The 25,530-nt window shown below is 38.4% G+C and overlaps 1 protein-coding gene across 2 annotated transcripts in view; it reads left to right on the plus strand.

The window, feature by feature from the left end:
• LOC127622648 (A-kinase anchor protein SPHKAP-like) overlaps positions 1–25,530 on the plus strand; it is a 73,272-nt gene that overhangs the window by 44,312 nt on the left and 3,430 nt on the right. Inside the window, exons 4-11 of one of the 2 annotated variants that reach the window (XM_052096663.1) lie at positions 8,531–8,590; positions 9,251–9,388; positions 9,485–9,743; positions 11,662–15,043; positions 16,163–16,339; positions 18,744–18,827; positions 19,327–19,370; positions 22,471–22,655. In XM_052096663.1, coding sequence (XP_051952623.1) covers positions 8,531–8,590; positions 9,251–9,388; positions 9,485–9,743; positions 11,662–15,043; positions 16,163–16,339; positions 18,744–18,827; positions 19,327–19,370; positions 22,471–22,655 — 4,329 coding nt within the window. The remainder of the gene's footprint in view (positions 1–8,530; positions 8,591–9,250; positions 9,389–9,484; positions 9,744–11,661; positions 15,044–16,162; positions 16,340–18,743; positions 18,828–19,326; positions 19,371–22,470; positions 22,656–25,530) is intronic. The other variant, XM_052096664.1, reaches the window with a different exon arrangement.

Here is a 25,530-nt window from a genome sequence, read left to right on the forward strand (position 1 = left end):
TGCATTAATTACTGCCTCAATGCGGCGTGGCATGGATGCTATCAGCCTGTGGCACTGCTGAGGTGTTATGGAAGACCAAGATGCTTCAATAGCGGCCTTCAGCTCTTCTGCATTGTTTGGTCTCATGTCTCTCATCTTTCTCTTGGCAATGCCCCATAGATTCTCTATGGGGTTCAGGTCAAGCGAGTTTGCTGGCCAATCAAGCACAGTAATACCATGGTCATTGAACCAGGTTTTGGTACTTTTGGCAGTGTGGGCAGGTGCCAAGTCCTGCTGGAAAATGAAGTCAGCATCTCCATAAAGCTTGTCTGCTGAAGGAAGCATGAAGTGCTCTAAAATGTCCGGTAGGCGGCTGCGTTGACTCTGGACTTAATAAAGCACAGTGGACCAACACCAGCCGATGACATGGCTCCCCAAACCAACACAGACTGTGGAAACTTCACACTGGACTTCAAGCATCTTGGATTGTGTGCCTCTCCATTCTTCCTCCAGACTCTGGGACCTTGGTTTCCAAATGAGATGCAAAATTTGCTCTCATCAGAAAAGAGGACTTTGGACCACTGAGCAACAGACCAGTTCTTTTTTCTTTAGCCCAGGTAAGGCGTTTGACATTTGAAGCCCATGTCCAGGACCCGTCTGTGTGTGGTGGCTCTTGATGCAGTAACTCCAGCCTCAGTCCACTCCTTGTGAAGCTCCCCACACATTTGAATGGCCTTTTCCTGACAATCCTCTCCAGGCTACGGTCATCCCTGCTGCTTGTGCACCTTTTTCTTCCACACTTTTCACTTCCACTTAACTTTCTTTTAATGTGCTTTGATACAGCAATTTCAGAACATCCAACTTCTTTTGCAATTACCTTTTGAGGCTTTCCCTCCTTGTGGAGGGTGTCAATGATGGTTTTCTGCACAACTGTCAGGTCAGCAGTCTTCACCATGATTGTGAATTCAACTGAACCAGACTGAGAGACCATTTAAAGGCTCAGGAACCCTTTGCAGGTGTTTAGCTGATTAGAGTGTGACACTTTGAGACTACAATACTGAACCTTTTCACAATATTGTAATTTTCTGAGATTCTGAATTTGGGGTTTTCATAAGCTGTAAGCCATAATCATCAAAATTATATCAAATAAAGGCTTGAAATATCTTACTTTGCTTGTAATGAGTCTATATAATATATTAGTTTCACCTTTTAAGTTGAATTACTGAAATTAATGAACTTTTGCACGATATTCTAATTTTTCGAGTTTCACCTGTATATATATATCATAATTATTATTATTATAATTTTTATTCTATTTTTGAATGGCATCAACATCGAAATTAGAGCATGCTTTATTAAAATTTGTTGTCGCGAATGCCTATAATGGCTAACAATTTGCCCTCTCCCATAAAGTAATTAATGTTGAATACTGTATGTACATATTTCATATTGAAAATATATATTACATGAAAACGGACACTTCTGTAGTATTTCAAAATATATGTTGCATATATATATATATGTACACTGGCATCCAAATGTTTGGAATAATGGACATATTTTGCCGTTTCGGAAGGAAATTGGTACTTTAATTCACCAAAGTGGCATTCAGTTGATCACAAAGTATAGTCAAGACATTGCTGATATAAAAAACAGCACCATCACTATTTGAAAAAAGTTATTTTTGATCAAATCTAGACCATTTCCAGGAGCCATCACTCAAAAACCTTATCATTGAGTAATCATGCTAAATTGCTAATTTGGTACTAGAAAATCACTTGCCATTATATCAAACACTGCTGAAAGTTATTTGGTTTGTTAAATGAAGCTTGACATTGTCTTTGTTTGTTTTTGGGTTGCCATAGTATGCAATAGACTGGCATGTCTTAAGGTTAATATTGGGTCAAAAATGACAAAAAAGAAACAGCTTTCTGTAGAAACTCACCAGTCAATTATTGTTTTGAGGAATGAAGGCTATACAATGTTTGAAATTGACAACTGGCTCTAACAAGGACAGAAAGAGATTTGGAAGGCGAGATGTACAACTAAACAAGGGGATATGTACATCAGGGCCTCTAGTTTGAGAAATAGACACCTCACATGTCCTCAGCTGACAGCTTCATTGAATTCTACCCACTCAACACCAGTTTCATGTACAATAGTAAAGAGAAGACTCAGGGGTGCAGGCCTTATGGGAAGAATTGCAAAGAAAAAGCCATATTTGAAACAGAAAAACAAAAAGAAAAGGTTAGAGTGGGCAAAGAAACACAGACATTGGAAAACAGGTAATTGGAAAAGAGTGTTATGGATATTTACCCCATTGAGCTGTTGTGGGATCAGCTAGACTATAAGGTGCGTGAGAAGACAGCCACATCTATGGCAGGTGCTACAGGAAGCTTGGGGTGAAATTTCACCTGAGTATCTGGATAAACTGACAGATAGAATGCCAAAGATCTGCAAAGCTGTCATTGCTGATTAACTCTTTGAAGTAGTTTAAGAAGTTCTGGACATTTTTAATGCCATGAATATACATTGTGATATGCACAGTTGAATGACACATTGGTGAATAAAAGTAGCAATTTCTTTCCATAAGAACAAAATCTGTTCATTATTCCAACCAGTATATATATATATATATATATATATATATATATATATATATATATATATATATATATATATATATATATACACACACAAGTATGTGTCTCTTATGTATTATTGAAAACATACTAGAAATAATTTTTAGTGTTTTACATAAAGTATATTTTGCCATATATTAGATTTTTCTATGGGTGGCATGAGTCATATTCCAATTCCACTTGTATAAAAGCAAACTGCTGTTTAAAAATACAAATGTTTAAAAATATGCCACAAAAATATTTTTTGTAAAATATCACACCTAGAATTCAAATTAACAAATGTCAGATTCAAATACTTAAATCATTGTTCTAGCTCCATATAATAGCAGTCTGGTACATAGCAATAATTAGAGATGGATGTGCCTCTTTGTTATTTGCTGTTGCAGTATGCATCAGCTACTAGAATGAGAGAATGCTACAGCTCTGACTGAGGAGGAAAACGTGCCTCTTGAGTCAATGTCATGCTAAGAACACTGAGAAAGTACATTCAGTAGTGTATGCCTGTGTATGAGTATGCGTATGTTTTGCGGCATGCTACAGTTTAATGGTATTGTAAAACAAAATTTTGAAAGGAGCATGTTCATCTAATCCTGACAAGTGGAGGCCTAAAAAAACGCACCTTTCATCACTTCTGTGACAGTTATTCTGGAATCTCTCCACCACCACCCCATCTCCAGCTTTGTTTCTATTTAATTCTTTTTTTTTTTTTTTTTATGTAGTATAATGGGATTATTTAGAGCTCGAGTTGAGTCTATGTTGGAGCAGCAAGCATCATGGACAGAAAACCAAATATATTTACCTTTATTACACTCAAGGATTAAGAAAATATGAACTCGGGGCCTGGGTAGACACTGACTACACCCCTGGAGTTCGCTAGTTCGAATCCCAGGGCATGTTGAGTGACTCCAGCCAGGTCTCCTAAGCAACCAAATTGGCCCTGTTGCTAGGGAGGGTAGAGTCACATGGGGTGACCTCCTTGTGGTCGCAATAATGTGGTTTGCTTCCGGTGGGGCGCGTGGTGAGTTGTGCATGGATGCTGCAGTGGATGGCGTGAAGCCTCCACATGCACTATGTCTCCACGGTAACGAGCTCAACAAGCCATGTGATAAGGTGAATGGATTGACGTCTCAGATGCGGAGGCAACTGAGATTCGTCCTCTTCCACCCGGATTGAGGCGAGTCACTAGGCCACCACCAATGTTTTGGGAATTGAGTATTCCAAAATTATGGAGAAAATAAAAGAAAAAAACATAATACTTGAATTGAAGCTTGAATGGCCAATCTCCAATCACAGGAATAAGATCAAAATACATCGATTGGTGCATCCCTTATTTATGTGAATGAATGTCAGAATTTGTTACAGAAAGCCAGACAGACAGATGGGAAGTCAGACAAGCAGAGATGTGTAAGAATACAAAAGAGAGAGAGGATCGTGTTCTGTACTGTCTGTGAGATGCACAATTAGACTCTGCATAAACAGACTCTAATTCAGGCTCAGTTGCCAGCTTCCCCTTTCTCTCGCTCTCTGTCTATTTCTTTATCTAAGTCTTTAAACACCCTTCATTTAATGAGTTAGTCATTAAGTCATCACCATACTCAACTACTTCCCATTTCTCAAACTTAAAATCCTTGAGCAAACTCCACTTTTTTCCTACTAAACCTATTCTGGGGATGTGCTGTATTCATTACCAGGTTCAAAATTCAGCATGTTTACCTGGAATTTGACCAGGGGGTGACCCACTCCCTGCATTAATCCAAATGATCAAAATAAAAAGATTTAGTATGCACACAAAATAAGACCTAGTTATGACCTGTCTTTTGTATTCTTGCCATAGAAATTTATATTGAGCTACCAAGCATCACTATTACTATTGCTCATTCTATGAATTAGGGATTGAACAAACCCTGTAAATTGTAAAGTATTAAACTTTAGCACATTTATGTTCCACACTATTTGGGCAACAGACATGAATAATACATCAAATCATGCAGCTTGTTGAGGTGAGGTGTACTATTAAATAAAATAAAAAAATCACAGACTTACATTAAAAGAGTGACCTGAGACACAACTAGGGAGCAGAACAGAGACATGGGGGTGGGTTCTTTTAACTTGGGCCTGTAAGCAACCACTCAGAACACACTTGCAACTGCACAGCATGATGTGCAAGCTACTCATAACATTTAAACAGTCACATAGCAATGCCCTGGGCAACCAGCCACAACATGCAGGCATTGTGGCTGTGACTTTTGCACGTAATGCAACACTCACATTTTCTTGAGAAAATGTACAAATATAGCTAGGTCAGCTATTTAAATAATGTGAATTGTGGCTTTTGATTTGTTTTCTGGTCATGTGTATGTGTGTATGTCTGACTGTGCCAGAGACCGAGTCACATATCAGCACCACGATACATTAATTGTGCCGCCTGACAGCCGAGACACTCCAAACCTCCAGCACAGAATCTGATCTGATCTCTGATATGACTGTTCAGAACAATGTTGACAGGTTGCTTACTCGCTCTTTTTCTCTTTGTCCCATCACGAATGCACTCTCAAATAGCACAGAACTGATGTGTTTGCAGGCTAGATGAAATGACAAAACAGCAAGCAACAGTGCCTCCGGGTTCTTTCGAACAGCAGATTTCAATGGTAGATATGGGCAGTGCTGCAGTTTTAATAACCTTTTAAGCATTATGTAATGATATAATGTTTGTTTATATTAATGAAATGTATTATGAATTAAAATCTATGGCTTACTGTGGTCTATGGTCTTTGGTAACTATCAACAAGTTATAACTTGGTTCAGTAGGCCATTTATGATGATGTTGTAGATGTAACAGGTTGATAAATGTAAAAAAACTCACATGTTTAACACACTTCTAAAACCTGACAACTGTGGCATATATAAATGAAAACTACTTGGTCTACATACAGAAAATTATAACATTTACTTCAGTATCAACATGTATGTTGAATATTCAAACTTAACGGCTGGTTTCAATTGAACAAGTTACTTACTGCAGTCAAAATAAATGCAAAGACGTAATTTTAGAAGTATGACATTATTTCTATTCACTCACCCGTTCACAAAGAGTACTTGCTGCAGTGATGATGACAGGGTCCCATTCATCCATTAGATCATGCATGTCTCTCTTGTTCAAAGACTAAAGGACTGTATTTGAATCTTAAATTTGTTCATTTAAATATTAGACGGGATATTTAACAAAACTGATTTTTGAAAATTCTAATTGTGGAACTACATGTTTACATTTTCAGATTGAGAAGAAATTCAGAACCCCAAATTCAAATCTCCTACATTCAGATGTCAAAAATTCCGATAGGCCAAAGGTCAAGCAAAGCTGTGTTATTTACTTGCACCACCTAGTGCAGTCCATGCTGCATGATCCAAATTTACATTGTATTTAAAGCATTGTAGCCATCAGTGCATTCATACATTACTGCTACATGGAAGTGTTTTCCTGCTGAACATGCTGTTTTAAGTCATTTATGTCCCTTGGATTATTATGCTTCTTTTTACTTTTTGTCATTGAAGACTTTTTATTGCCAGAATATGTGGTAACGCGCAAATGAAAAACTGAGCTTTGCTCGACCTTTGGCCAAGTTAATTTACAGATGAAATTTCTGAGATTTATATGTGAGAGATTTGTTCTGAAATTCTTCTTAATCTGGAGATTTGAACCTGTAATTCTATTATCTGAATTTTTGACAACTAATTCCACTGTATAAAATAAAACTACTGTTTAAAAATACAAATGTTTAAAAATATGCCACAAAAATATTATTTGTAAAATATTACACCTAGAATTCAAATTAACAAATGTCAGATTCAAATACTTAAATAATTGTTCTAGCTCCATATAATAGCAGTCTGGTACATAGCAATAATTAGAGATGGATGTGCAGCTTTGTTATTTGCTGTTGCAGTATGCATCAGCTACTGGAATGAGAGAATGCTACAGCTCTGACTGAGAAGGAAAACATGCCTCTTGAGTCAATGTCATGCTAAGAACACTGAGAAAGTACATTCAGTAGCATATGCCTGTGTATGAGAAATTGTGCATGCTACAATTTAATGGTATTCTAAAACAAAATTTTGAAAGGAGCATATTCATCTAATCCTGTCAAGTGGAGGCCTCTGACTGAGAAGGAAAACGTGCCTCTTCTGTGATACCTGAGAGAGAAATTCATTGTCACTCAGAGAATCTGTGCAAACAGTGATCTTAAAAGTATATTAAGAGTGAAGAGGAGCTGATGGGCCCTGGGTAGCTTAGTGGTAAAAGACGCTAGCTACCACCCCTGGAGTTCGCTAGTTTGAATCCCAGGGTGTACTGAGTGACTGCAGCCAGGTCTCCTAATGTGGTTTGTTCTCTTTGGGGTGTGTTGTGAATTGAGAGTGGATGCAGCGGTGGATGGCGTGAAACGTCTGTGGCAATGCTCTCAACAAGCCATGTGAAAAGATGCGCAGATTGACGGTCTCAGACACGGAGGCAGCTGGATTCGTCCTCCGCCACTAGGATTGAGGCGAATCACTACTTGACCATGAGGACTTAAAAGCATATTGGGAATTGGGCATGCCAAATTGGGAGAAAAGGGGGTGAATTGAAGAGGAGCTAAGAGAAATGGACTAACTCTCTTTCTCTCACACACAATGTCATATTTGAATTAAACACTAATAACAACATGATATGGTACGATCGAATGAGTCATCAGCACAAGTAAAGGTACAGCCTATGTGTGTGTGTGTGTGTATGTGTGTGAGAGAGAGAGAGAGAGAGAGAGAGAGAGAGAGAGAGAGAGAGAGTAAATGAATGATCATTATGAGAACTATATACGGTCGAAATCAGAAAAAGTATGGAGTAAAGGGGTGTGAGATGAAGGTAAAGATAAAAATAGAGCTTTTTGTTTATCTGCAAAAAGAGATGACAAATGCTCAATGCAACCTGAAAATAGATACAGTTCAAACTGCATAAACAAGGCTGTAGCAGAACGGTTAGGGTTTGAGGAAAAAAATTGAATTTTATATTCAGTGACTTAATGGAATCCACAGTTTTCCTGAGCAACCACAGGGTACTGCCATGATGAATCTAATTGCCTGTTTTGTATTTCTGGGCTCTAGACACACAAGTAAAAACTTCCAAAATGAGTGGTCCAGAGGAGAACATTTAAGTGTCACTTGGTGTAAAAATCTATTTCAGGCAGAACTTGTGCCGTTGTGAATAATGATATCAACATAAGTAACATCGGACCATCGCTCCGTGTCATCTACACACTCAGGTGAAGCACTGTCATCTCGACTCTGTGAAGTGTCAGCATGTTTTTTGACCAATTTTACAAATGGTAATACCTTAAACATTACATTACCAGCTAAGAATATACACCAATGTGAGAGAAAACAGTGGAGACCGGAAATTGAAAACAGTCGAATCGTGGAACACTTCAAAGTTGGATAATTTGCCCAAAAGTTTTGTCTTTATTTACTCACCCTAATTTTTTTTTTCACACAGTTTTTTTTCCTGTGGAATGCAAAGGGAGACATTTTTAAGGATTTTAATGCAGCTCTTTTCCCCACAACGACATAGTGACCACAGCTGTCCAAAAATAACAAAAAACACAGCAGTTAATACAACTAATACACCAAGTCTTCTGAAGACATAAAATTGTATATCTTTACAGTTTTAATACAGATTAAAAGTTTTAAAAAAATTCCACAATGTACATTTAAGTTGACATCAATATGTAGAATGGAGATTGGCATTTAAGAGCTGTAGCGGATTGGAACATTTGGTGAAGGGCAACTTCAATTTTCTTCTTTTCTTTACACAAAGCTATCAATAGAATTTCACCTTTCAAGTATATGCTGATTTCTCTCAAACTTCTCTCTCTTCTCAGATCTGCTTCATAAATGTGGACAGACACAACTCGGATCGCCATGACGACAGCTACATTAAGGTGGGTGGAGCTCCTTCTCCCTCTGTTTACACTGATGAAGAGAGCAGGTTCCATGTTTACAAGATAATTCTATGATAATTTAGATTTAATAATTAGTGCTGTGGCAATGCTCTCTCTCTTGCAGATATACAGGTTTGTTTTAAAAAGAACAGTTTACCCAAAAATTAAGTCCTACCATATTTTATTCACCATATGACACAAAAAGAAAAACAAATTGAGGAATTCTACATTGACCTTATAGCAATGGTCAATGTAGTCAATCTCCAAAAAGTACACAAAAGCATCACAAAGTAATCCGTACAACCCATGCGCTATGTTCTGTCTTTTACTGAAGCCATACAATGGCTTTTTATGAGAAACAGATTGAAATTTAAGTTTTTATTCACTGATAATCCTCCCCTCCACCATTGCTCTGATATCAAGTTGTTTTCATTCTTGGGTGAAGTGAACCCTTTAACAGTGCAGTTTTCTCTCAAATATCTACCCCTCTCTACCAACTAAATTCTAATTAATTTAAATGTATGAATAAAGTCTTTTATCATTTGCGACATAAACAAATATCTAATAAAAGGGAAATTAGACACAATACAAATTATCAAGATAATGCAAGCAACGAACCAAGTGTATGTGTCATGAATGTAAGCATAAATTTCCCTACAGAAACTGGCCTCAGTGTGCCCAGAGCTGCCACGGTTAATTGAGTCTCTCGGAGTGCGGCAACCCAAAGAAAATGAAATTCTGCTTCTCAGCAGCCAAGAGTCACCTGACTCCTGCCGGCATGACCCCAGCCACCCACAGGTAAGATATGAATATGAACCAAAACGTCTGACATAATTTTACAGCTTAAACCCTCGTCAAAATGTAACAAACCGTGTGTCTATTTTTGTAATTCAGAGCCAGAGAACAGCTGATGTCTGTCTGGTGCATTGTTCCTGTGGGCGTCGCCCTACCCAAACGAACAGTGTCATTTTTGAGATCAATAAGTTCTTGAGTGGTCTTCAGTCAGGTCAGGAGAGGCAGTGGCATGGCCGATTGGCTGGTCATCGAGCTGCTGAAGATGACACCAATCGCTCTGTTTCATCCATTGAAGAAGACTTCCTTACTGCCTCTGAGCAGCTTGGGGATGACAGCGAGGATGATCCTTTCAGAAATGGTGAACAGTTCATCCATCGTCCCATGCCTCCAGCAATCCAATTTATCCAAACAACACACCAGTCGGAAATCTCAAAACCTCATTCTAAATCCATTGCTCATATCTTAGCTCATTTATGGTACTTTTTATGTCTTTGTGCTGTATTGTGAAAACCCACTTGGAAATCCTAAAATGGCAACTTTAAGGCAGCTCTGGCACTTTTGCTTTATCTTCTCTCCTGTCTATGTCTTGAATAGACAGAAAATTGCTCAAATTATGGCTGGAATAGCATTCACCCATTCAGCATTGCTCGCTATTTGTAAGCATGCTGCGATAAGAGTGGCCCTATTTGGAGTACTGTTTGGGGGCTCTTCCACCCCCAAGCTATTTCTTAGTTTAGTTACACAATGTATCCCTAGTCACAACCATTGAGGTTATAGTTTTTACAACCAATTTGGGCATGTCACATAAATTTGTTTGGATAAAAAAGCGCATAAACATAGCCTGTAGTTTTGCCTTTGGTAATTATTTGGAACTTAACATAATCACAGTTGTCTAGTTTGCATTGATTATCATAGACTATGGAAATCGCTGTCTTCTGTACTTATTTAGAAAAAAGTAACCAAACAACAGCATGGATGCACCAGAAACTTACAGCTGTGGACAAAAGTATTACTTGAATGTATGTTATCTATGTAGAGAGAATGAGAGAGACAAAGGAAAAGATGTTTTATAAATGTACTTAAGGTTGTATATGCAAATAAAGCCCTATTCTGACAGGATTAGTTTCATATGGGGATGTGGCATAATGTAGCTTCTCTGTGATTTTAATCCCATGCGAATCAGTCATGTCAGTAACTTTTTACACACTGCACATTCCCGTGACGATAAAGATTACGGCGTCTTTTTCTTTCAGTATAACGTGCAGGAAAAATAATCCCTAATTATACTAATCCAGAGCGAATTTACATGCTGATAAAAAGCCAATGAATCTGCACTGTCCGACTAGTGAGACCTATAACCATCGTTGTTTCTCAACTTCTTCAAGTGTCTGAAGTGGATGTTGGCCAATGAGTAGACACCAGAAAATGTAAGATGTGCTTCACAACTTCAGTTAACGCTGACAGTTACATATAATAGGTCAGTTTTGCATGACGGCAGTGTGTAAATGCAGTAGACATACACATCTTTGCGATTGCTACTGACATTACTTATCACATGAAAATCAATGTTAAACATTACAATAGTCCTCAGTATTTGTTAAAAGACGAATCTAAAACAACATGGATTTCCATTGTGCATTTCTGAAAGCTTGTTTGTTTTGCTTTATTCTGTTAGTTTTGCTTTCTAATACTAAGCTAACAAATGACCCTATATGCGGTGAGCCTCACCCGAAGTCAAATATTTAAGAGACATGATACACTGGGCCTGCTGTTGCCACAAAGCTGAGCTAATCTATAATTAATCTGTGATATGAAATTATAAATAACACAGTGTGAAGGTTATGCTCTCCTCAAAGCCAATGTAAAATTAATAATCAGATCGGCCCAGATAGAGATCTGTGTTTGTTGGGGGTTGGTCATGGTGAAAGAAAATGTGGTTGTGGTGTGTTATGGAAAGCTTGCTCAGAGCTTTAACTGTGCCCATAGCTCCATTGCTGAGCACAGCAGGTGTTACTGAATAAGCCCAAAATAGATGTAGACACCTCACTTTTTTACTTTTTTTACTTGTATTCTCAGTTTTGTCTCTTCTTAAGTTTATTTTCACTCTTTCTCATTTCTCTTCCTGTCTATATTGGATTCATGTTTGTGCTTCATCATATGTGCATTAAAGTTGAATTTCATGTAGGATTATCAAAGTTATCAGATGTCTTATTTTACTCTGTTTCTTCTTTTCACTATATTTGCCTCAACCCTCCCATCCATCCTTCTTTCTACAGATCCTGAGATTTATGCTATGCCTGAGTCGATTAAGGCATTGAGAGCTGCCCACACTCAAAGAAGGACTGAAATGGATAGAGATGATAGTGAGGACTCAGAGACCCTCTGCACCTCTTCCAACTCCCAGAAGCTCTCAAGAACATATTCTGCCCCCTCCAGAGGCCCAAGCACCTCACCAAAACAAGTCAGTTGTCACACGAATGAGTCCGCTGGTCACTATGCCACCAATCTGGCGGAGTCTGTCCTCCAGGATGCTTTTATTCATTTGTCACAAGATGAACATTCTTTTGCCACAGAAGCAGCTGTGAGTGTCTCCAACACCTCGCAACAGTCAGGTGGTGTGAGCCACTCTGTTGAAGAGACTCCAAGAGCTCGAGCCTGCTCTTTTGAACTCCCTAAAATTGTGATTGTCCAGAGTCCTGACAACAGTGAGGAGGTGACAGAGTGGCCTGAAGCACAATCACATGGAACTCCAGAGCATGATGGAGTGCACAGAGCCATAAATAAGCATGGGACTCACCCCCAGCACTTCTCGCAAATTGTACAACCTGCCAAGCCAGTGGAAATAGCACTGGCATGCGCAGCGAGCATCATCGGCACCATTACCACCCCTCAGGTCACAGAACAACTCACAATGGAGTCAGGAGACAAAGATGAGTATGATGATGACGAAGAAGTAGAAGAAAATGAAACAGAACAAGGGGAGTATTCATTTTCTACTGCAGTATGTGGAATGTCTCAGGTTGCTGGAGCAGTAGCTGTGGTAGATCTTGCTGAAGACTCTGGGGATACAGAAGACTCTACAGACATGTACTCTGCTTCTATGGGACTTCTGTCAGTTGCACAAGCATCAACTGCCATACCTCTCCACTGTAGCATTGCAGAGGGCACCAGTGTTGAGGCTTTCAGGGCCAATGTGGCTGAAGCTCTCCTTAGGGAAGCTTCGGCTGTTCTCACACACAGACAAAGTTATTCAAGCGTTGCGAATTTCCTTGAGACCACACATAACAAGATAGTGGATGGAATCACAAATCCAAAAAGGCCCTATCAGGAAAAACAGGATGTGGATAATTTTACAAAGGAAATATCAGACAGTATCTTTCAATACGCCCTCGAGAAGGCTGAGAAGAGAAAAGAGCTTGAGGGTCCTGGAAAAGATTCTCCAAACATACACGGTTTTCTCTTGGATTGTGTAAATAATTTTCTCTTTGATGTCCTTTGTGTTACGTCAAGGATAATCAATGATATTTCAAAATGTAATTTGGGGTCACCTGACAGGCAAGAAGACAATGTCAGCTTTAGGGAGTATGAGACTGGTACCAATTCTGATAGAGAAGCTTTAAGCCACTTGCAGCATTTGATTGAGCCAAGCCAGGCTTATAATCATGGAGAGAGGCAGAGCAGTGTGGAGAACATGTCTATTCTCTTAGAGAAAAGAGAGCGAGAGCAAAAATACATACAGGAGGAGAGAGAAAATGAACCAAAACTGAAAGAACCCTACAAAATTACTCTGAACCGAGTGACTGCCACTATGCTTAAAGAGCAATCCAACCTACAAGCGCTGCTGGGTAGGAGTGAGAAGAACTCAGACTGTACACTCCCCTCAGCTGAAAGCTTCCAACTTCACATGCCACAAGGGAGGGCAGGAGGAGAGAGTGAGACCAGGCAGAATTCATTATCGTCCTCTACAGGAGCACTTGTAGCACTTAGAACGGATTCAGAGTCCAGAACTCCTGTAACATGCTTTGCCGAAGACTTGGCGACCACAGTGGTCTCCATGGCGACAGAGCTAGCAGCCATTTGCTTGGAGAATTCAAGTGGAAAACAGCCATGGTTCTGCGCCTTAAAGGGAGGGTCAGATGGTCCAGAGGGGCTGCTTCTGCCATGCCGCACAGCTGCAGCCCTCCAACGTAAAGAGTCACAAAATGGAACTGCAGTCACCAAGAAGCACAGACCTCCACGCCTCAGTGAAATCAAACGTAAAACTGAAGAGCAGCCTGAACTCATGGAGCGTCTAGTCAACCGTGTCGTGGATGAGACCGTCAACCTTGACGAACCAACAACATCTGACCCATTTGCACTCTTTGCATCTGAGGTCACAGCCAAGATTATGAACTGTCCAGAATTGAGTGTGGTGGACACTTCCAAATCTGGCCAATCATCTCGCAGCCGCCTGCAGTGTGAGAGATGGAGCAGTAGAGGGAGAGCATCAAGCTATGAAAGTATTCCAGAAGAGGACATGGATTTCTCTGGAACACCAAACACTTTGGGACCAGGAAACTGGCTTGGGCATAATTTGAGCAGACGTAGCTCTATCTCCAAGCAGTCCAGCTGTGAGAGCATTACAGATGAGTTCTCTCGGTTCATGGTGAACCAGATGGAGACGGAGGGTCGTGGGTTTGACCTTCTGCTGGACTACTATGCTGGGAAAAATGCCAGCAGCATCCTTGCAGCAGCTGTTCAACAGGCTGCCAGTAAAAAAAACGGACACCTCAATGTGCGGACATCATCGTGTCTCTCTAAGCAATCCAGCACTGAAAGTATCACAGAGGAATTTTATCGCTTCATGCTGAGAGACATGGACAAGGAGAACAAGGACTACAGTCTGACCAAGACCAAAGAATGGAGTAATAGCCTATTACTCCCATCACACAGAACCCCATTTTGTATCCGTCAGTCCTCTGTTCCTGACAGACGATCATCAGATTCCAGACTAACTGTAAACTCACCCATTAAGGCCAAATCATTTGATGGTTTTGCTCGAAATGTACATGGAGACTCACTCAACATTTATCCAACCAACTCTGTGTCATCTACAGGACTCTGCAAATCTGATTCCTGCTTGTATCAGCGTGGTCAAATGGACCAAATTACAGATATGCTGATTCATGATACCTGGTCCAGCTCTATTGAGTCTCTAATGCGCAAGAATAAAATTATTGCAGAGCCATCAGAGGACAGTGTAGAACTGGATTCTGCAGACTCACAACCACATGTCCAGCTCTTTGCTAATCGTCCAGCAGCAGACATCGTAGAGAGTGGCAAATCGTTGCTTGGAAACCAGCAGGAAGTCTGTGCAGCTGCTTGTCGTCCACAAGTTCCTGTTAGAGAAAGGAGGCAAGGCTATAAACAGTCCCGTCGAGAAAGTGGTGGAAACCGGCCAAGTGTGGAGCATCAAGAAAAAAGTGGTAACTCTCAAAGTTCTTCCTGTATGAGACAAGCGTGGCGAGGGCATAGGGAGGTACCCCTGATACATATTGAACCAGATCAAAGAGAAGAGGTCTCTAAAGATGTGGGGAGGGATTGGACCCACCACAGAGAAGCATCCCATCTGGTCCAGCTACAAAGCAGCAAAGAAAGTGGGATGGCAACCAAAAGCAGGTACAGTTAACTGTAAACATATCCTTCTCTGAGAGGTAGCCTTAATCCAATTTAATTATCATAAAACAATGTGTGTTGAAACAGTTCAAATCAACAGAGTGCCTGAGTTTTAACTTGAGTGCAGAAAAAGAACTGGTAAGGTAAAGATATAGAGGGTTATAGAGGTATAGAGGTCTGCATGGGCTTAAGTTGAAGCATGATCCTGACCAGAACCTGAAACCATGGGACCTTAATCTGACTCTACCTGACCGGTACTGTAAAGTGTTAAGACTGAGTAGCGTCCTGAACCTGAAATTGCTCACTCTTTATAATCTCCTCTCAAAATAAGTCAATTTGTTGCAATAGACTGTGTTTTATTTAGGCATATTTTTGGTTTCTTTAATAACTAATCCAAACCCGATTCGTACCAGAAGTTACACTTGGAAAAACTGGTCCGTACCCAGCCCGAAACACGATGTTTGTTGGATAACATTGGGCTCAGGTCGGGTAGCAGACCTCTAGTAAAGGAAACAAGAGAGAAACAGAGAAATTAGGAATTAGTTACTTACAGGGACAATTTTGACATAGTGAAACATTTTTGAAGATGAGAAAACCCATTGAAAGGAGATTTGCTGTCACAACGTGTCTAGTTAGGAGGTTAGGAGGTTTTTCCATTTTATATGAAACTATGAAAAGCTGACCCCTGCTTTCCAAAAAAAAAAAAAAATACTGTTTTTAAAGAAATATGTTCTTTTGTAAAATACATTTTTTTGCTGTGTTCATTAAAATGCTTATGGAGTTTATGAGTCACTGGTTGTGTCATTAATCTTGTTATTTAAGGACAAGTTAAAATACATGCCTTTTAAACAGCTACTTATTTAATGGTAAGTTGGTCCATTATCCATATCCCATTCCTCTTACTACTAAACACAAAATAGATTAGCATTTGATTAACTTTATACCTATGCTGCTGTATGTATAAAAATAGGGGGAAGGAGAATTTTGAATGCAAAAAGAGCAATTTTACATAGTAGAGATCATCATCTGCTGCCTGAGGATCAATCATCAGGTGGAATTTCTGGCTCTTTGTGATGCTACTGTTTTGCCATGTATCCCCCCCCCCCCACCACCACCACCCAGCAGTGACAAACACAGGGCTTCCTCAGTTGTCACAGTGCCCTCTGCAGATGTGGAGGTGAAGCGATGCTCTTTCAGCACTAGCAGTGAGGAAAGCGGCTCAGGCAGTTGGGCACAGATTGCCCCAGACGACGACCCCCAGGAGGAGACCACCAGTAGCTTTATCCAGATAAGCGAGGGGTCAGTCTTCCAGTAGACCATCATGCCTTGCTGGACACTGTGGCTTCTCCATCTGGCTTTTCATTAAGCGACATTTGCTACATGCAGTATCCTGAATGCGCTGGTACACCCAGAGTGCATTGTAGCACCCATTTGTAGGCCTGCTTCCCTCATCTTTGTGGCAGTAATTGATGTGTTCAACTAGAGAAGCAATAATGTGAAAGAATTAAAACACTTTACCCTCAGTGTGTATTTAACATATCTTAATTAGGGTTGCAACCATTCTCGATACCAATAACAGTAAGATTTATTGATTATTTCTCCCCCTCAACAGTGACAAAGGCAGAAGTCAGAACTCAAAGTAGTTTTAGAAGTCAGTATATTGTTTGTTTATTTCCATATCCTTGAATATAAGCCTTTCGTTGACCTGCAGTCCACAATAATTGATTTAGCAAAATGAGTGTAACTGTTCACCCTGGCTGTTTTCACAGGACGTGTTCGTGTATATTTTTGAAGCATCGCAATGTGGTTGCTTTGACTGGTTTTTAGTATCTCTAGCCAGAACCCCTGCACTCCATCCAGCTATCTTTAAACAGCTGTCAGTTTGTTCTCTGTACAGTAGGACTGGGTATTGATACAGATTTCCTGATTCGATTTGATTCCGATTCACAAGCTCTCAATTCTATTTTGTTTCTATACGAATCCGATTCATATGGGTATATTTCAATTATTATGTACATTTTTTGCTTCCATATGAAATTAATTCTCTCCCAGCTGTTAATACAGGGGACTAACTAGGTACATAAAAATAATATACATTTTACTAATTATATATATATTTTTTTCATCATTTTGGTCATGTTTTAGCTTTTAAAAAATTACCTAATCCCTTTATTACATCAATAAATATTATATATCATATATTTTGTTACATGTCCATTGTTTACATTAATAATTTGTACTTCTTACAAGTATTTCCATTGATTTGCTGAAGGTGCTAAAATCTAGTACAATCTCTTTAAGAAAACCGGACGTTCTTTAAAAAGCATCTTTAAATGAGCGCATGTTAACGAGAGAGGACTTGAATGGCTTTACCTTACCTGTGCTATGCATGAAAAGAGGTAAAAGGTTTTTTTTTGTTGTTGTTGTTGTTTTTGATCAACAAGTGACTGTAAAGAACAGGATGGGTATTAAAAAAATACATTTACCTGCCAGTGGCTAATCATATGCGTGAAATGTGTATGAAAATGCGAGTGATTTTCTCTCATTGTAGTAGATGTTTGTGCATAAGAGTAAAAGATTGAGCTTGGAATTTAAGAATCAATATCGAGATCGTTCAAATGAAGATTGTGATGAATCAGAAAATAGATATTTTTACCATCTGTCTAACACACACACGTTACAGAATAACATATTGACTTGCACAAACATTTTAATAAATAAAAGAAAAATTGCCTTGTAGACATACATTTTTCATAGACCTATTTCCCACTGTACAGACACATGCACATACTAAGGAGATGCCTGAGGTAGTGTACCCCTCTGATGTGAGAGAGTTTCCATTTGCAAGCATTGCCCAGCACAGCTATCGTAGTAAACATCTCTGACTGCATGACTTGAGTCTGGAGCAGAGCTTTCATATAAAAACAAACCATGCAATGCTCATAGCCCTGACAAGATGTGCATCATACTGACAGACAGGTGCCATGTGTCACATCCTGTTGACTCTAGAATAAAAAGGAGGTAATAGGTGTGTGAATCCTCCCTGCTGATTGAAATATGCCAAGACTCACCCAAACTCAATGACATCCTTACTTACCTAAGTCTAGGTAGCCGGCCATTCACCTCCATCTGGCTTTTCACTTTACCCCAACTTCGTCCTTACTTTTTTCTGCCCTGTCAGGGGGAAAGGTTACTCTCCACTTGTCCACCTTGCTGTTGCCAGTTTTGGCACAAGTGGTACACTTTCCTAGTCATCAGCCGGCAATAAACTTGCCAGTGATGCCCATGCTAATGAATCTCATGCCAGTGTTCATGCCTACTCGCTCTTATCCAAGCCCTGCTGCTATTACACCGTAATTATCATTGAAAATTAGTGGCTTCTGCATTGATGTTACTTTTACAGATCCAAAGATAGAGAGTACAGAGAGAGTTAAAGGGATAGTTCTTCTAAAAAAAGAAAATACTTTATTCTTTTACTCATGTTAATCCAAAACAGAATGACTTATTTTCTTCAGAATAACACAAAAAGAGATGATAGGCATAATGTTAAGATGTGACAGCTTCAGTCACCATTCACTTCCATTGAATCCTTTTGTCTTAAAGGTGAGTAAATGATGACAGAATAAAACATTTTAGGTGAACTATCCCTTTAAAAATTGTGTCTGTACTCAGTGATCATTTTATGTGCATATGTGTGTTTCAGAAATGGGAATAGCAGTGCTTCTAGTCTCGGACTAGCAGACCTGGAGGGCTTTCTAGACTACTCGATCTCCAGCACCCTAATCAGGTATCCAAGAGCAACACACTAACTGCGGCACACTTAGCTAGAGACTTGCCCATAGCGCTGGAGCTAATGGCTGTTAAGCACTCATCCATAACCCACGGCACTGTCCAAATGTCCTAATTTCTACAGCTCCCCTCATGAGGATACAGCCCAGTTAAAAGACTAAATTTGGGGGTCAGATTTGGATTCAATTCTGTCATATTTGAGCCAAATGGTTTTAACTACAAGTATGTACATATTGTTTATGGTGTGTTCTCACTAAATAGGGTTGGGAGTTTGTTTGCTGTGTCTGTAAATAATCGTCTGGGAACAGTCTCCAACACCAGCAGTTCTAATGTGATTTGTCGCCAAAAGCTTGCAGTAATTTACTATTTTGAGCTCTTATTAGATGAGAGCAATTGAGTATTGCCCCCTAAAGGGCTCAGTGATGTGACTGGGACATGGCCAGCATTGCTCTATACATCTCTTGACAGCATGGTAATGATAGTGTATCTATTTGCAGCGAGGAGAGAGAGAAGACACCGAATTGTCAGGATCAGGCAGATGGTGAGTAACATTTCCTCTTACAACCTTTTACTTGCACACAGGCAGACATAAACACATTTAAATGAAAAATACAATGCTGGAACCTCACCGTTCTTGGAGTTAAAAGAATAATTCACCCAAAAAAATTATAATTATGTCATCATTTACTCACCCTCATGTTGTTCCAACACCCCACAGCTTCCCTTTTTCATTTGAGTAAAATAGGAGATGTTACACCCGGTCTATATCAGATGTGAGAGGCACGATGTGACAAAAGCAAATCGATATTATAATCAATGATGCTGTCTACACTGGATGTGTCCGTCACGGATGCCCTGTACTATTTTGCGCTGCACAAGCTGGCACTACTCTTGCCAAAATGGTTTTGAACGTTCGCTTTGCCGCGTCTAGTGTAGACAGCCTCAAGGCGTTGTGATGTGATGCAACGTCACTCGTGTCCGCCATAGACAGGGTGTTAGGCAAAATGACAGACTCAGTCACCATTCACTTACATTATTTGGAAAAAATTATTATAATAAAAAAAGTGATGGTGGCTGAGGCTAAACTTCTGACATACATCTCCTTTTGAGTTCCGTTCAAAAGCCTAACAATAACTTTTATCACAGCCTCTCAGATACCTTATTGTATCATTTATCCCTTATTTGAAATTTCAACAGTTTGACAGATGCTCATAATAATAAAAAAAACATTATTTACATTGTTTAACATCATTTGTTTGTCGTTATTGTTGCCCAAATGATCTTCAAAATGCAAGAAATCTTGCAAGAACGATGCTAGTAAAGGCTTATGTACATTGAATAATTTATTGTCTTTTACTGAAATGACATTAAAGGAATATTAAAGGAATATTACAGGTTCAATACAAGTTAAGCTCAATAGACAGCATTTATGGAATAATGTTGATTACCACAAAAATTTATTTTGGCTTGCCCCTCCTTTTCTTCATATATATATATATATGTATGGGCAGAGAGGTAAATGGGGAATCACCAACTTAAATTTTACAACATATTTATATTTATATTAACATTTATTTTATTTTATTTTATTAAAGGCATATCCTTTTATTTAAAGATAACTTGCACAATTAAATGTGTGTCAAACTCTAACAGATCAAGCTTTAACCTAATATTTAAACATTTAAAAATATATATTAATTATCTAAACATGTATCAAACATATTAAAGATTTATCAACATAAACAACATGAGAATACTGTCCTGAAAACCTGAGATCCTGAATAGCATATAAGGTATATCTTAAACTGAAGTACAGTATTAGCTACTTTTTAGAAGTTACTGTGTTAACTGTGTATTATGTAATGTGAATACAAACAGAAATGTCCACAACATACAGTCTGGATTATTTAAATACATTCTTTACAGATTTTTCTTTAAAAAAAAATCTAATTAAAATAGTGCATTGTTATATTTTGCGGCATCATTTTTTTCTCTACATATTTTTGTTAACAGTATGTTTGAATTACAATTGCCTCTTTTGCCTCTCGTTTTTAATATAGTTGAAGAAATAAAAAAATGAGATTAAAACTACATTTGGCAAATGCTAATAATAAAACAGAAATTGCAAACAAAGATTACACCGACTATTAAACAAAATTTGTTTCTTGCTGTTAATGCCTCAGGGAACAAAAATTATTATTATTATTATTATTATTATTATTATTATTATTATTATTATTTTATGGATGATGTCATTAAAGGGGACACATTCATTGATTAATTAATTGATTTTCTTTTTATTTATATTACATTAAAATATTTCCACAACTCAAAGCTGCAAGATGTGTTGTATCTATAATCCTACACTTGACTTCTGTGTATTTTTTCTCCCTCTGCTGTTCTTTCTACATTGTCTTTTTATCACTGCCCTCTTCTCACTGAATAATATTTACGTACCCTCTCCACTCCTGAATTAGAATACAGGCTTACTGAAGCAGCATTGCTTGCCCTCTTGATTCTTATCGCTCACTATGCCTTGTGCTTTTAGTCTTCAGCAGAGTGAGCATGTGAGTGAGAGAGACAGACAGAGAACGCTAAAGAGACTTTTGTATTTCCAGCACAAACTCACACCTCACAAATGACTCATTCACATGCAAGAGAACAAAGGAGACTTTCACTCACAAAGACATAAGAGCTGACAGGCAAAGCATCATCCAGCTGCGCAGAGACTCATGTTAAAATGAGATGTGTGATAGAGAAGGGAAAGAGAGAGATTAATTTTGGAACAGATTTTTTTTTCTTTAATTGGAAAGGCAGTGGAGGAGAGAAAGATGTCATTATGAAATTAATATTACTGAGACGCAAAGAAAACTCACTTTTTGCTCTTTAAAAGATTAAGATTGCTTAGTTAAGAATGTTTGAATATAGCTATTAAAAATGGGACTGAAAAAGGGAGGGAGATAGTCCAACTTTCCCAGAACAGCTCTTAAACAATGAGTTGATTCCTGAATATTTAAACCCTCTATCTCTATATTTGCTGTGAGCTCTTTATCATTCACACTGTTCTGCGCTGCTATAAATCCCTGCAGTGGCTAATTAGTAGTGCCTACCAAGGCAACAAACTCCTAACTATAAGTATTAAACTTCTGCATGTTTTCCATCCCACACTTTACATAAATGATACCTCAGATGTTGCTTGTTGAAGGGAAGTGTGGTATTACTATCAACCAAACAAAGCGATTAGACTTTTCAGTCCTATCGATGTTCGAAAAAGACTCATAGACTTGACAATGAAGAACCTTGATCAAAAATGCTATTCTGCTATTACTATTACTTTTTGTTTAAAAGTTTAGCTATGAGGAGGGGGATCTAAGTGCACCTTTAATTTATCTTAGTTTGTTCACACTCTGGGTGCAGATGTTTTTTTCAATACAGGAAAGAGAGAGTTACTCAGTGGTCAGTGTTAAACCTCCGGCCAGCTTCACAGAACACAGCAAAATGATTGCTGCAAAGTCCTTTTCTTCCCTTTTTTTTCTTTTCTGAAATTCTACTGGCAGTTTGTTCCATTAACAGAAATCACATTCACAGTCTTGCAAGTAACATCACAGAAGCAGCTCAATGTGATCTATTTTTTCTTGCAGAAGTAACATCGGGTTTGTCCACAGCAGGGAGCAGCTGTCAAAGGGAGCTCCTGGTGGTGAACTTTGACCAGGAACCAGACTGTGTGGATGGAGAACTAAGAGCAGCGCTTCAATGGATTGCTGCATCTGAGCTTGGCGTGCCAGCACTCTACTTCAAAAAGACTCAGGAGCACAATGTTGCTAAGGTGAGGGTACATGGAGGTCAGACATCAGCAGTGTACTGTGAAGGGCTGTATGTACAGAATAGCATACCTCTACAACAAGGAAAGTATGTATACTGTCTACACAATACACACTTTCTGGGTGATCTACTACATTTGGCAAAATGTGAAGTATACAACTCGATTAGAAGTGTTTGACTTGACATTTCATTTCATTTCAACTGTGATCTTAAAGGCCATTGCTATTATGGTACTTTTAGTTCTTTTTGGAGCTTGATAACATCCGACCCCCATTCACGTTCTTTTTTTTTTTTTTTTTTTTTTGAGTGTCTTTTGCACCCCGGTGTAAATAGCATCTGCTATACAGGACAGGTATTTACACCCCAATAGTCTGGTGGATCCACAGAAAAATACAACAAACCAAACAATAGATGTCACTGAAGTGGCATGGGGTGTAAAGACAGTGTGTGAATGTGTAGTGTGAGAGTGGTTGTGGTATAGTGGGCTAAAGCACATAACTGTTAATCAGAAGGTCGCTGGTTCGATCCCCACAGCCACCACCATTGTGTCCTTGAGCAAGGCACTTAACTCCAGATTGCTCCAGGGCGATTGTCCCTGTAATAATTGCACTGTAAGTCGCTTTGGATAAAAGCATCTGCCAAATGTGTAAATGTAAATGTAGTGTTGTGCGAGTGACCGCAGTTCGAATATTAATTTTGTCCCACTCTTTTTCCCATCCAATTTCCTGTTTCCACTTTATATTTCCTTTAATACTACTTAAAATAATAGATACAAATTTATTTAAATGTTGATTTCATCGCACTAATTTGGTCACGCTGAATGTCGGGTAGTGCAGGGAAGGGTTTGGTCCAGAGGCAGGGTCTGTTGATCACACTTGTTCCCATTTGAAACCATGGTTACCATATTAAAACTAAGGTTATTTTTCTAAGGTACGGTTAAAGTTAGGTATAGGGGTAGAGGTTAATGTAGTGTGTCTGTGGGTCTCTAAATAAACACAATAAACAAATTGCAGTGATGCCCATACTGTATGTTAGTATTTAAATATGGGTGAAAAAAGTATCTGACACTATTTGCACCAGGGTGCAATTAGTATCTACTGTTATTGGCTCCAGGTTTTGGGTGCAAATAATATTTGCCACTATTTGTACTGGGTGTAAATAGCATATATCATTATTTGCACCAGGTTGCAAAAAGCATCTGACACTGTGTGAATTAGTATCTACCATTATTTGCACCAGGGTTGAGGTGCAAAACTATTTTATCTACCACTATTTGCACTATTTGGGGTGTACAGTAAATAGCATATACCATTATGTGCACCAGGGTGCAAAGAGCATTTTTGTTTATGGAAATTATCAGCTTGGACATTCTGCTAAATAATTAGTCATGCTCATTGTTTATGACAGAAATAATTTTTGGGATTACTAATTTTAATATCTGAGTGCTTTTTTATATACATAATTGAATTAATTCATGCTAAAATATTTTATTTATTTAAAAGATTTTAACTGGATTCTTCTTACCGCTTTAAACTTGCAATATAATGAGGTCATGTGAAAACAAAGCATGCTTCAATTGAACACATAACACATATTTCAGTCCCATGCTGTGTATTGTTTCACACACCAAAGTTTAAAAAATACAGTATATAGTATTTTACTGGCATTATTTTCATGACAATTATATGGTAATATACAGTATATACAATTTATATTTATTTTGTATTATTTATTTTATTTTGGGGTGAAATGTTCATGACAAGCTTTGTGAGATGCACTAAAATTGCTAAAAAGAATATTACAGGTTCAGTACAAGTTAAGCTCAATTGACATAATTTCTGGCGTAATATTAACTGACCCTTCTCTAAGCTCTGCCCCCCTTAGTTAAGGTTTCTGGCTCTGACAAGCTCTGCCGAACTCCCCATTGGAATGAATGGGAGATTGCAGTGAACAAAGTGGTTTTTGTCAAAATATTCACATAAACGGAATGGATAATATTTTTACATGGGCTGGTATGAAGTGACATTGTAATACATAATTATATGAAGTTTTTTGTGAAAGAAATTGTTAAATTATACAGTAATTTGGTTAAAAACTATGGAGACTGAATCAGAATCAAGGCAAACAATAATTACAGTCACTTGAAAAGGGAAAAACTTCATTTAATTGCGATAACACATAATAACATGAGCATAAGTGAACAGAGCTGTTTATAACATCTCATAACACACTCATTTAGATGCTATTGCTTTTACTATGACTTGAATTAATACATAAATTAATTAATGTTTAGTTATTAGCTTTAATTTACCTTGGAGCAATTAGTAGGTATCATTGCAGATATGCAATGTTCATTCTGGAATGAAGGCTGACACAATTTAATCCATAACATGCTCTCCTACCGATTTATTTTAAGAAAGAAAGAAAGAAAGAAAGAAAGAAAGAAAGAAAGAAAGAAAGAAAAGAACTGTGGGCGTCCTCTCTGGGTAACTCATGTCACTATTACAAATTACCCAACAACAACACACATTGCTTCCATAGGCTGTCATTGTAAAATAGCTATTGCACATCAGAGTAATGGTGGCAGGGCAACAGTTGCTAAGACAGGATTGGTCAGAAGCATTCTAGCGAAGGGTCAATTACCAAAAACATATTTTCAACTTGTCCCTTGTTTATTTAAAATAATAATAATAATAATAAAATCATTTTATTTGGTGTTACACTTACAATGGAAGTGAATGTGGCCAGTCCACTACAATCATTGTTAACACATAAAATGTTTATATATTATGGCTATGCTTTTGAAACAATATGTATTTATATGTTTACAGACTGGCCCCATACACTTACATTGTAAGCGCCTTACTAAACTGTTTTTG

Source organism: Xyrauchen texanus, chromosome 29 (assembly GCF_025860055.1).
Source record: "Xyrauchen texanus isolate HMW12.3.18 chromosome 29, RBS_HiC_50CHRs, whole genome shotgun sequence".
NCBI lineage: Eukaryota > Metazoa > Chordata > Actinopteri > Cypriniformes > Catostomidae > Xyrauchen > Xyrauchen texanus.